At 51.7% G+C, this 13,318-nt stretch overlaps 1 protein-coding gene across 3 annotated transcripts in view; it reads right to left on the bottom strand.

Moving 5' to 3' along the window:
• Positions 1-13,318, bottom strand: part of MYO18B (myosin XVIIIB) — a 258,325-nt gene that overhangs the window by 187,104 nt on the left and 57,903 nt on the right. For all 3 annotated transcript variants that reach the window (XM_058693096.1, XM_058693095.1, XM_058693097.1), the window contains exons 13-14: positions 3,135-3,308; positions 74-164 (exon numbers count right to left, since the gene is read on the bottom strand). In XM_058693096.1, coding sequence (XP_058549079.1) covers positions 74-164; positions 3,135-3,308 — 265 coding nt within the window. The remainder of the gene's footprint in view (positions 1-73; positions 165-3,134; positions 3,309-13,318) is intronic.

Genomic DNA, 13,318 nt, shown 5'->3' with positions numbered 1-13,318 from the left:
CAAAAAACAAAAAAACTGCTAAAGCGCCCCCTGCTTGGGCTCATCTGTGTGCCTGCAAAGAGGCCGCTGTTACCTGTTGATGAGTGAGACCACAGCCGCAAAGAGCTCTTGGTACAGGCCCGAGGCCATCCCCTCCACACACTCCACGCCCGTCATCTTGAGCCCTGGAGTGGAAAAGAGGGAAAGGTAGACATCCGTGGTCAGGACCTTGCCTGGGGCCAAGGACCACACTCCACAGGCATCACTGCTGGCCTTCAACAACCCTTACTTACTCCACTCACATACCTCCCTCCACTGCCGAAATTGTGTACCCACACTCTTAGGACTAAGTCCAAGTGTCTTATCGGGACTTACGGGGTTCTGAGTAACCTGCCCTATGTCTTCTCCAATGAGCGCTCCTTCTCATCGCTTGGGATCAACCCAGTGTCACCTCCCAGGGCAACCTGCCTTGACCACCCCTGTGTTAAGCCAATTCTCAGGCAATCTACCCCCTCAAAAGAACTGTCAGTATACAAGACAGTATTGGTAGCCACAGGTTCTTAGGCTGCACAGTGGACATATCTGTCTGCTGGTCATCGTGTCCATCCATTTATTTGTCTGGGCTCTAGGCTTTTCTCATCTTGCACGAATGAAACTGTATACCCTTCACTCATTCTCTCCCATTTCCCCTCCCCCAGCCCCGGGTAACCCCCACCCTACTCTCTGCTTCTATGAGTGTGACTGTGTTAGATTCCACATATAATTGGGAATGTGAAGTGTATCATTCAGTTGTAAAAGAAGGAAATCCAGTCACTCACTACAACACGGATGAACCCAGAGGACATTATGCTACGTGAAATAGGCCAGACACAGAAGGACAAAGGTACCCTGCTCTTAGAGCACTGAGCTCAGTATATCTTTACTGTGTAGTTATTTTATTAACAACCTCCCCCCACGCCCGTGCCCGGCAGCAGGCCGGGAATGACCCGAGGATGGGGACCATCTCTGGGTGTCTTGGCTCCCAGATCCACAGTGCCTGACACATAGTAGGCACTCAGTAAATTTTTGTTGTTCCCTCTTTCTGGAGGGAACATTGGCAATCCTGTGGCAGAGGCCATAAAATGTTCGTACACTTGGACTTAATAATTTCACTCCTGGGCTTTTAATCCTAATGAAATATTCAGAGAAACAAAGATCTCTGGGTACATATGTTCTCCTGATTGTTGATTACATTGGACAAAAATCGCTTTTTTGAAGCAACTTGGATATCCAACAATAGCAAATGGGGTTAGATAATTTGTAGTCTGTGCAAAGGAGTGCTTGAAGTCAGGCAGAGATGAATTTGGAGAGAGATGGAAAAGTGCCTACTTGTGATGTTAGGAGGAATGAAAAGGCTTAGCAAACTATTAATACAGTCACAGTCTCAATTTTGTTTAAACACACACACACACACACACACACACACACACACGTCCCATTAAAATAGCTAGCCCTGATTAGGGTGCCTTGAACGAAGCAGAGTGAGACTTTGCGACGGGAGGGTCAGATTGTAAATCCTGACCCTCAGGCTTCGGGTCCATCCGCAGAATCGGAAACACGATTTTCAAATCTGCGCTGTGCCTGGAGATACAATTCTGTTTGTACATTCCAGGCAGCCCCAGTGCAGCCCCAAGGCACTTCCCACCCCTCCTGCAGCTCCACTCCCAACCTGGGCTGTTGCTAGGCAACCCACAGCCTCTCCACATCTCTCCAAAGCCTGCTGGTCCCCTGTCTGCTTCACATCTACCCTTGATACCTTGGCCTGAGATGTAGTCAGCGCTGATGTCGGAATGTGTGTGCACATATGCTCATGTGTCTGTGCGCACTGGTGTGCTTCCTGCGTGCCTGTGCGTGTGTGTGGTGAATGTCTGTGCACCTGTGCATGTGCATGTGTAGTGTGAGTCTGTGGGCCTGTGGTGTGTGTGTGCACGTGCATGTGTGTGACTGTGGGGTGCGTGTGTGTGTTTCAGAGAAGAGGAGTGACCACAAGCAGACTACAGCTCACACCTGGACCCAGAAGCAGACAAAAGGCTAGTGGCATCCAGGTGACATTAGTCATCAAGCGGAAGTCCTTAGAGGTGCGGCAGCTCCAAGGATCTGAGGGGCCTCGAAGAGATGGGTCCCCATACCACAATTCGAAACAGTGCTACCCACTGATGCCGGACTCTGCAGTCTCTGAGACAACCACTCTTAGTTCTCAGAGACTCCTGGGGTTCCAGGAGGTCCCTCTGTCTTCACTTTCTGCAGCCAAAGCATCTGGCTGGTGGAGGCTGCAGATCTGGGACCCAGCCGATCACACTCCAGCAGGTGCCATATGAAGCCCTTCTGCTTCCCCCCACCCCCCACATCAGTCCGAGGCACCTCTGCTCCTCCAACCACTCAGGCCAAAATCCTAGAAGCCACCCAATCCCTTGCTTCTCCACTAGGGCCCATGTTATAATCTCTATTTGTGTAAGAGTAGACCTTGAACATACCTACCGCTGCCTCCCTTGTGCAAACACCATCATCTCACTAAGTGACTGTGTAAGTTCCTGTGTGTCCTCCCTTCTCCCACCCATTCCCCTGTCTTCCCCCCCGCCCCCCGCCGCCACCGGCTGAGCCATTTGAAGAACAAGTCACATCACGGCATTCCCTGCCTGTGCCCCTGCAAGGCTTCTCATGGGCCTGAGCATGAAAACAAAAAACAAAAAACAGAGTCTTATATGAGCTGACCACCTCCCACCCCAGCTCTTCAGCCTCATCTACTATTCTCCCAGTCCTTTTTGCCATCCCGGCCTAATTTTGGTTCCTCACACTGGAAGGCCAGGCTTCCCCCGACAGGTAGGGGCTCAACAAACGTAATAGCCAATGGAAAAGTGTTGGTCCCTTGGCAGAGCTCACAGCATCCCCCCTCCATAGCCCAGGGCGTCCTGCTGGGTTGCAGCAGAGACTTCAAGGACCCTGGACAGCGCTGCTTGGCCAGAAGCACCTTGCAGGTGGGACCCATGTCCACTTCCGCCCACAAGGGCTTCCCTTGCACCTGGAAGACCTGCATATAGTGTGTCCTGATGAGCAGGTGAACGTGTGTTGTAGTGTCCCCAGAGGCTGGCCCACCCAGGGAGGCAGCAGTGCGGCACCTGAGCTGGTCTCCTCCCCCTCAGGTCTCCGTCGGCCCGGCCCAGATGTCACTTGCTCGATGATCTGTCGCAAGTGGTGCTTGAAGGTGGCCGTGTTCAGCTCCTCATACTCGCAGCCCAGGGCCTCCGCTGCGTGGTTTGCCCACTCGAACCGCATGAACTGCTTCCGGCCGACTGCAAGAGGGACAAAGCAGAAGGACGGTGGTGAACCCCTGGGCATGGAGTGTGTGGGCTCCCAAGAGGACCTCGGGGATCTCGCCACCTCCCACCCTCTGGGCCACCCGCCCTCAGCGGGGAACCCCAACAACCGCCCCAGGCAGGGGTCAGGTTTCCCAAGACATATGCTTTTCCTGCTTCCTTGCATTTGCATTGTTCACTTTTTCAAAGCAATTACAATTATCATGTGGACATTCTAAATGTGGAATTGGGGAATTGATAGTAAAAACAAGTATGAGTTGTCCACCCATGTATCCACTTACCTATCCATCCACCCACCCACTGCCTCTTGCCACCCACCTACCCATCCATTCAACTACCCACCCAGCCACACATCCGACCACCTGACTACCCATCCATTTATTCAAAACACACGTACTGAGCTCCTACTACGTGACAGGCACTGTGTCTGCCACAAAGAAATCAATGATGGGCAAGACAGACAAGGTGCCTGTCCTCATGGAGCCTACAATCTATTGAGGGAATTAGACAATAAACAGGAAAACAAATAGATGAACAAGATAACTTCAGGTGATAGAATTATAAAGGAGAAAATAATGCCCTTTAAGGAGAAAATAAAGCCGAGAGATGAGATCAAGAGAAACTAAGAGCATGCCTGTGGATCCATAGTGGTCAGAGAAGGCTCTGTCTGAGGATATGATGTCTGAGCTGGGTTATAAAAGGTGAGAAGGAGGTGGCTTCCTAAAGAATTAGGAAAGAGCTTTAGAGAGGGGAGGAGGCGACTGTGCAAAGGTCCTGAGGCAGAAATAAGCATAGTCTATTCGAGAAATGCCAAGAAGTCCAGGTGGCTGGAAGGTAAGGCGGGGGAGGGGGATGAGGAGGAGCCGAATGAGGTTGAAGGAGCAATGGGGAACCACACTATGACTTATTATTATAAGGCCATTTAGGATCAACAACAAAGACTGTCCAACACAAACAATGCTTACAGCCAAACATTAAGTAAAAAGCAAATTAGAGAACTGTACCAGAGTATGATGTCAACTGTGTAAATCATTCTAAAGTGCTGTAAAAAAACAACAAGAGTAAAAAGCCGGGTGCCTGGGTGGCTCAGTCAGTGAGCGTCCGACTTCGGCTCAGGTCACGATCTCGCAGTTCGTGAGTTCGAGCCCCGCATCCGACTCTGTGCTGACAACGTGGAGTCTGCTTCTGATTCTGTGTCTCCCTCTCTCTCTCTCTCTCTGCCCCTCCCCCACTTGTGTCCTGTCTCTCTCTCAAAAAATAAATATGAACATTTTAAAAAATTTAAAAATAGTAAAAAGGAAATATGTCCAAATATGAACAGTCATAGCTGGGTAAGGGGATTTTGTATTTTCTAAATTTTCTTTTTTTTTTTTTTTTTTTTTAATTTTCTTTTTTTTCAACATTTTTTTTTTTTTATTTATTTTTGGGACAGAGAGAGACAGAGCATGAACGGGGGAGGGGCAGAGAGAGAGGGAGACACAGAATCGGAAACAGGCTCCAGGCTCTGAGCCATCAGCCCAGAGCCTGACGCGGGGCTCGAACTCACGGACCGCGAGATCGTGACCCGGCTGAAGTCGGACGCTTAACCGACTGCGCCACCCAGGCGCCCCATTGTATTTTCTAAATTTTCTATGGCGCTTGTGTACTAATTTTATAATCCGAATAAAAAATTAATGGCTGATGAAAACCAATACGAGTGCCATCCTTAAATAATTTCTTCCATTACTTATCTTCCCATAAATGTTTCCTTCTTTGAAATAAAAAACACAGCTGCCCTAGGTTTCTCAATCCATCAGAAAGAGATCACAGGGCCCAGTTCTTCAAGAAGACGTCTTGAAGAATCAGTCTGCTGGAAATTCGGAAAAAGATTTTATGTGATACTTGGGTGCCACCCAAGGGAAGGAGCCCTGCCCCCAGGTCACCGAGGGGCCACAATAGCCACTGCTCATTGGCATCCTCCTCCACGCCAGTTACTCAGCACTGATCATCACAAGAGAGTATTCCCATTTTACAGATGAAAAGGCTGATTCAGAGAAGCCACCAGAAATCAGATGGACACTAAATACAAGAAGTACCATTTCACCAAAATCAGTCCCTCAGATACCCACTTTTAAGAAATTTGCCGTATCCTTGGGACCCTAGGTGAGACTTTCCTTAACACGGACTCATTTATCTTTTTCACTTAACTAAATATGTTGTGAGGAGAAATATTACAGCCTTATCTTAAATGAAAACCCACTTGTTGGAGGAGGCCATCGAGAGGACGTGACCACCCATTGACCCTGGAGCTGGCCCTGGGCTCCTCACCCCCCTCCCCTCTCTGTGAAACGTACATTCTGCCCACGTTCCCATAGCCGGTGGGGGAGCTGTCTTCAAGGACTTAGCCTTGAGTGAGTAAGGTGTTGTTTAGACCATCTGGATTGAATATGCTGTATACACTTTTAAGATTCAGGTGGGTGGGTGCAGGGATGTACAGGGCTGGCCAGCAGAGACAAGGCTCCTATGTAAATTCCCTTGCTTATTACACCTGCCGGCTACCAATCTGGAGTGATCTGTTTCTGTCTTTCGTCTCCCTGTGCCCTGGGTGAGCTGGGGCCAGTTTGCAAACCAACACCATTATCACTTGTCACAAACAGAAAGCAGAAATAAATACAATATGAGCACAAAAGTATCAATAGATGCTAATTAGACACAGTTACCTGGGAGCCAGAGGTCTGCTCTGTGTCAAAATGGAAGATTAGTGACGGTTAGAGATTTTAAAGGCTGTTAGCCCCGAGTGAGTCTTCTTTCCCCCTGTGTTGGGGGTTGAAAGGCAATTAAATAGGAGATAATGTTCTAGGTAGGCAATGCTCTGTCTCTCTCCTGCCCTGTCAACCCTCCTCTGCCACTCTCCAAAATATTCCCCTACACTCTGCCTGCAGTGACCTTCGGTACCTCGCTGAGTCAGGAGGGGAATCAACCATGGCTCTTTCTGAAAAGAGGAGCAGTGAACAGGCTCGATCTGACTCTAAATCCTGCCTGACAAGGGGGATTATTTCCCAGGGCCCAGTGCAGCATCCTGCTGGTGGCAGCATCCAGGGGGTGGGGGTGGGGGTGGGGGTGGGGGGACACACAGGGAGCTTCGCCAGGAAAATGCGTGTTTTGCTTCCAGTTCCCTAAAGACTGGTTGGTGCACAAGATCCAACCCCATGGGTTCCCCTGTATTTGTTCAGACATGGGTGGAAGACAGAACTGGGGGGCACCCGAGGCAGAGGCAGGAACATGGACACTGGACCAGACAGGATCTGGGTCCTTATCCCCGCTTCTGCCGTTCTCAGCTGCCAGTCTTTGGGTGAGGTGCACAGCCTTTTTGAGCCTCAGTTTCCTTATCTGTAAAATGGAGTCATAAAACCCCAAGCACTTCGTCACAGGGCTGCAAGGACTGGGTGAGATGGTTACACTTACGCGGGAGATACCCAACAGAGCGTCTGGCCCTGAGGAGGTGTTCAATAAATGTCTATTCCCTTCTCCACCTGTGAAATCAAAGAGGGCACCACTCACCCGACCGGGATTGTTCCGTCCTGGCGGCTGCAGGGACTCCTCCTGCAGATCTGTCTGTCTCTGGCTTCAGGAGAGGATTTGGGGGATGGATAATGAATCGGCGCCCTTCACATTTGGGCCACGCCCCAGAGATTCTGAGCCAACTGAGGTCATTTCTCTTCCACGGAAACGCAGACACACATGGGCTCAGCACCTCCTACCAACCGACCCCAAAGCCAAGGACAAAGCTGTCCTCCTCGGAAAGCCACCGGGGCTGGAGATTCCCATCCAAGTGATGTTCATTTATGCGATGTTTCCTTCTCCTGAAAAGCCATCACTTACTGAACAAGGACAGCCATCAAGCGTCGGCGTGTGCCAGGCACTGTGCGATGTGTTTCCTCACCCTCTTCTTTACGCTCATAAAAAGCCTCTGAGGTAATTCAAAGATGTGGAACAGACCCGGCAAGGTCTAGTTTCTGGTCCAGGGAGTGGCAGAGCGGGATTCCCGCCCTTGTGTGCGGATCTCAGACGGCGCGGAAGCCACCTGCTGGTGTGTTCGGGCAGAGTCTGTATGGTTGCTGCTCTATCCTGACCAGAGCTGGCACCAGGAAGTGCTCAACAAACATTTGTAAAGTGGGTAATTACATGGTGGAAGGAATGGAGAGTGGAATGCACGCTTCTCGATGACGGCCAGCCCCACCTGCTTTCCCTCGCCGCTTCTCCAAGACCGGGGAGGGAGAATCTCTGTGTTCTCCTCTCCCCACGGAACCCGCCATCTGAACCTTAGAGACCGCCTTTTCTAACAGGAAAGATCAAACAAAAGACAACACAGAAGTGAGACGGACAGACAGGATGGAGCCAGCTCCTCGGAGGGGACTCTTTGTGGGGCGGGTTTGTGGATTTCTCCCTGCCTCTAGCCCCCTCCAAAGGGGGTCATGCAACTCAACCCAGGTGCTTTCTCCTCACCCACCAGGAGGCAAGGAGCCTGTGCCCAGAATAACGCCAAAGCCACACACAGAGATCATCTCAGGCCTGTGCACTTGGCTGTCAGCCCTTCTGCCGGTCCCTGGCGGGACACAGGGCCCCGTGGCAGGTAGGACCGCAGTCTGGCTTCTGCACACACCATGCAGGGACCTGCTCCCTCTTCTGCAAGCGTCGCACAGGACACGTGATGCTGAGCTCTAAGCAGGAAATGCTCCCTGGTGGCCCACCTGTCACTCCTCCTCTGTCTCGCTCACCCAAGAAAAAGAAACCAGAAGGCCAATGTTTGACAATATCACAAAGGCCACCTGAATATCCTAACTTCAGCCAGCAGCACGTGCCATGCACCTTCCCACGCCAGGCGCTGGACTCAGCACCAAACACCGCTGCTGCCTCATTGAATCCTCCCCGCGGCCCCAGGGGCCAACAGTAACATCACCGCTTGGCTTAGGAAAACACCAGACTGCAGGGTGACCTTCCAAGGCCACGCGGCTGGGAAGGGGCAGAGGTAGGATTTGAATTCAGTCCTCCTGACTCCAGCACTCAATATCCTAACCATGGCGCTGGTGCAGAGGGGCCTCGCCTCACAGTGAGTCTCAGTCTAAAGTCAAGTGCCCTTAAGATTGCCCTGGAGAATCTCAAATGGCCCGTAAATAGCTTCTCTTCTTTACAAGTCCAACACAGAAGGCTTTGCCTCCAACAGAACACACACACGCTCACACACACACACACACACACACACACAAAATGGATGGCTTGCCTCTAGCGGCCAGGACTTTTGAAAAGACGCGCACCTGTAACCCCTAGCTTTGTGTTTGCCTTGCATGTATGGCGGGATTTGCATAAATACAACGCACGTGTCATAGGAACCACCCACCCGTGGATCTGTTCTAAAGATTATTTGCAAGGACCAATTCTTCTCTTAGTCTTAGTGATAAAGGGTCCGTGCGCCTCGCCATGGCCTGAAGGATGAACACTGAGTGTGTCTACACTGAGGGAGAGGACAGTTGTGTGACCTTGGCCGAGCTCCCAACTGCCTTGCAGGGCCTGCAGGCTGAGTGTTGTTTAAGCCTGATTTTACAGTACAAGCTACTGAGACACAGGAGGGGATATAGCCCTGCCCTAAGTCACCCAGCATGTAAGTGGCCAAGCTAGAACTTGAGTCCAGGTCCCTGACCCCTGATTAGCGGCGGTTCTGGTACCTCCCTGCATCCCGTTTTAGGTTGAGTTTGAACATACACGTGGGCTGTATGTAGGTCAAGTCAAAAGGAAACAGGGACAGACTTCTCCTGGCAACATGGGGGTTGGGGGGACCAGCACGGGCGCCGTCAGAGCTCCACCCCCACCCCCCGGGGGGGCTTGCTGTGCTCCCTCCTGCTGCTCCCTCTTCTGCAAGCATCGCACAGGACACGTGATGCTGAGCTGTAAGCAGGAAATGCTCCCTGCCACTCTCCCAGTGGCACTTGCTCATGCCAGGGGAGCTGGAAGTGCCATGAAATTGAAATCCTCAGCCCTCAACCAATGACTGAAGGTGATGCCCTCTGAGTGAGTTAACTCCGTGTGTGTGCTCTATGCTGCCCCCCAGAGGTCTCTAGCGGGACTGAGCCCCTGTTGCGCACAGCGATAGCTGGCTTGCTAACACACCCTTCTAGGCTGCCTTCCATCCCCACAGTACATCCTGGGATCACCTCCCACGTGAACCATCTTGCCCTTGAATGCCTGCATCAGCAGCTGTACCCACGTCAGGTGCTAAGACTCCAAGAGGGCCTTCGAGGCTGGTCACGCTTAGAGCAAGGTTTGGTTTGCATTTCCCTTCAATTATTGAGGCCAAGAATTGGGTCTGAAAGAGACCCAAGGTTTGGTAGGCTGCTATTTCTTTGTGTCTTTGTTCCTCTGAAGCCATTTGCAACATCTGGGGTGAGGCCCGGCTCCAGCCAGTGTGCCACCAGGGGCAGGGCTGAGTCAGAAAGTCCCCGTGTGGCAGAGCGGTATGGAACAGGGCAGAGCGGCCAGACAGCTGGGGGCTCAGTTCCCCCAAAGGCGTTCCTCATAGCTGTCATTCCATGTCGTTCATCAGTGTCACTGGGAAGAAATGAATCCTGTATCATATCAAGCTGGTCATTGCTTGGTGAAACAAGTTTCTTAAACTGCGGGACTTCTCAGAGCCTTTAAAGTATATCTTATGAATCTCCAAGAAGAGGACATTCTGTTCAGACATATTAGGCCTGAGAATACTTTTAGGAGCACCTTGCAGGTCTGATGTCCCATGAGACGCTAGTTTAGGAAACAGTGATTTACCAGAAAGACCCTTCAATTAACCAGGTGACCCTGGACAAATTGCCTTACCTGAATCACCTACCAAGGTCACTATGCTGGTAAGAGGCAGGTTGGGATTTGAATAGAAAGGACGAAAATGAGAGCCAGAAAAAAAGGAAGGAGCAAGGAAATGTAAACGGACTACAGTTTCTGAGAGGCTCAAATCCACCTGCAAAAGCAGGTTTTTCCCTTTATGTTCGATCCAAAAAAAGAGAGAGAGAGAGAGATGAAATAATAACACAACAGCTTTCCCCTGTGCACCAGGAGTTCAATTGCTATCAATTACTGAGGCCTCCTGCATTTATTAATAACCAAGTTACTTCTCCTTCCAACAACTTCCAACAATAGCCGTGCTGTCGCTGAATTACCAAGCATTATGTGACTTATTTATAACGCTAGTGCATCTGGGTCACATCTCCTCACACAGCGGTTCACAATCCGGAGCCCTGCGAGGAAGGATGTGACCTGCAGGGAAGAGATAAACCTGAAAGTCTAGAGATGCTAGAAGACGAGGCAGTGCCTGGGTTCGAATCCCACCTCTCCCACCTAAAGCCCCGTGGTGTGGGGGAGGTCCTGTCACCTCCGAGAGCCTCCATTTCCTCTTCTGGAAAATGGGAACCTACCCCCATGAAGCGCTTGGGGAGCCTCAGTGAGGTTATCTGTGCAGATCGTTTAGTACAGGGTCCGTTCTGTGAACGTCAGCTCCTACGATTATGATCGCGCTCTGAGATTTCTGCCCTTCCAGGGGACGGATGGGTCAGAAAGAGAAACCCCGGGAACCAACTCAATTCAGGCAGCTGTGGCTTTCTGCGCAGGGGTGACCAGCAAGGTTCTAGTGTTGGGACCATGGAAAAGGCAACCCTCTTACGGGCTAGAACTTCAAAGCCCTGCCTGCTTCTTATCGCTTCTACTGTATGTCCCTACTGTCCCACCTGTCCGGCTTTGGACAAAGTTGCCGTCTGCCCCAGCACCTTTCTGCGTATGCACAGTCAGTGCTCCCTGTAAGGCCTGGTCAATAAGCCATCTATAAGCCAACTGGATCGCAGCTCACATTGCCTAGAAGGCAATGTACAGACCACTCCCAGCGCTCTGAGGAGTATGAGCAGGTGTTTGGGGGAAAAAAAGAAGTCTCACTAGACAAATCAGTTGTGGCAGCATCAGAGTAAACCAAGGAAAATGGCCACTTTCGTGCAGGACTTCTCAGAGCCTCGAGTATACCAATGGGCATCAGGAATTTACAAGAGAAGGGGAGCCGGAGGAGGAGTCTCCCGAGCTAACTCCATCACGAGGCTGGAGGGAAAAGGCAGACATGGCATCTTTGGGGCGGTGGCAACTAGGGAAAGAAAGCGGAGGCTGGACATCCAAAGGCAGACTCGGCCTGGCGGCGAGATCTCCAGCAGGAGATGTCCCCTCTCTGAGCATCAGTTTCCAAATCCGTGAGACGGGTGGCTCTTCTCCCAGAGGGTTGTTTGAAGGAAGGATGAAGTGAGACATTGGATGTGAAGCCCGCAGAGCTGGTGATCTTTGCTGAGGAGCCGGTGGAAGGGGAGACTCGTCACATTACTCTGGGCCAGCAGCAGGTGTGAGACTTGCCTGAGGCCGCACAGCTAGTGAGGCAGAAGCCAGGACTGGAGCAGCCCTGGCTGGCTCCCCGTCCGTGCTTTTCCTACCTTCCGGCGTCCCTCAGCCTATCACGCTGTTCCCTTTGGAGCTGCTTCCTGGGTCCTGAGGAAAGCCCAGCCAGCAGGCGGTGTCTCCTGAATGCTCACCACGCACCTGACCCTGTGCTAAATCCACACCTGCTCTCCCCATGTGAAAAGGTCTCATTACTGTTGCCATTACTGTAGCCATGTGAAAAGGTCTCATTACTGCTTGCATTTAATGATGGCGCCCCGGACCCTACGACATAATGTGGCATAAAGAATAGGACGGAAGGCTTTAGGGGCGCCTGGGGGTGCTCAGTGGGTTGAGGGTCCGACTCCTGGGCTCAGCTCAGGTCATCATCTCACGGTTCGTGGGATCGAGCCCCGAGTCTGGCTCTGTGCCGAGAGTGCAGAGCCTGCTTGGGATTCTTTCTCTCCCTCTGTCTCTCCTCTCCTCTCTCTCTCTCTCTCTCTCTCAAAACAAATAAACTTTAAAAAAATGAATAGGAGCGAAATCTTTAAGGATGGAATTCTACAACCCAAAATTGGGCTCCTCCTCTTCCCACGTCCATGACCTTACATAACTTACCTTACCTCTTACATCTCCCCACCTCCAGCTATAGGTTAGTAGGGGCTCTGGTGATCAAGGCTTATAGAGAGCCCCGAGGGCATCTGGCCCACCCCCATTAGGTAAGCCCTTTCTCCTCTCTGAGCCTCAGTTTCCTCATCTGTAAAATGGGATAAGAAATGGCCAAAGCTCTTAGAATAGTGCCTGGTACATAGTAAGCACTGGATAGATATCAGCTCCTGTTATCATTTATGGGAAACTGAGGCTACGAAGCTGGAAGGGGCCTTGACAGGGCTATCCGGCAAGGGAGTAGCTCACCCTATGTGAAATCTGCTGGCCCGGGGGAGGGGGGGGTCTCAGCCTCCCCACCCCGCCCTCCCACGGTGTGGGGCTGCCCACGAGCAATGCCTTCTAGCGTCGGCCACTTCAGGGTTTTGTGGGCTTTTTAAAAATATAATTGTTTACATCCCAGAGCAGCCATTTCGGCTTAATGAATGAATTCAATATGCTCAGAAAACGCAGAATAAATCCTTGCCTGTGGCCCAGAATAGGCCCGGCTGCACCAGCTGTCGGGCAAGGAGCCAAGCCACCAGCTGGGGCAAGGCTGAGGATGCGGGGTCTGTGTCTACACAAAGGCAGGCGGGTGGGACGGGTCCCAGGAGGGGGACGGGCCTCGGGGATGCTGGGTCCAAGGACACATCAGCGCAATCTCTAGGTTGTAGGGCCACGTGGCAATCTCTTCGTCAGGGCCCCGTTTCGACCCAGCATCACCCCTTAGGTTGGCACCTCGCAGACGGGAACGCGGAGGCTTTGCTGAAACCACCATACCGTTGCTCGGGGAGGCTCCTCTCCCTGAAGCACCCTTTCCAATTTCTTCTCAGCTTTGGAGATTCAGCTCAAGGGCCCCCTAGGGTGGTAGGCCCCTTGGACGGGGCTGACCACTTTGAATTCAGAGTGTC

This window comes from Neofelis nebulosa, chromosome 11 (assembly GCF_028018385.1).
Source record: "Neofelis nebulosa isolate mNeoNeb1 chromosome 11, mNeoNeb1.pri, whole genome shotgun sequence".
NCBI classification, from domain to species: domain Eukaryota; kingdom Metazoa; phylum Chordata; class Mammalia; order Carnivora; family Felidae; genus Neofelis; species Neofelis nebulosa.
The sequence above is the reverse complement of the archived record's forward strand: the minus strand, read 5'-3'. Positions and strand labels throughout refer to the sequence as shown.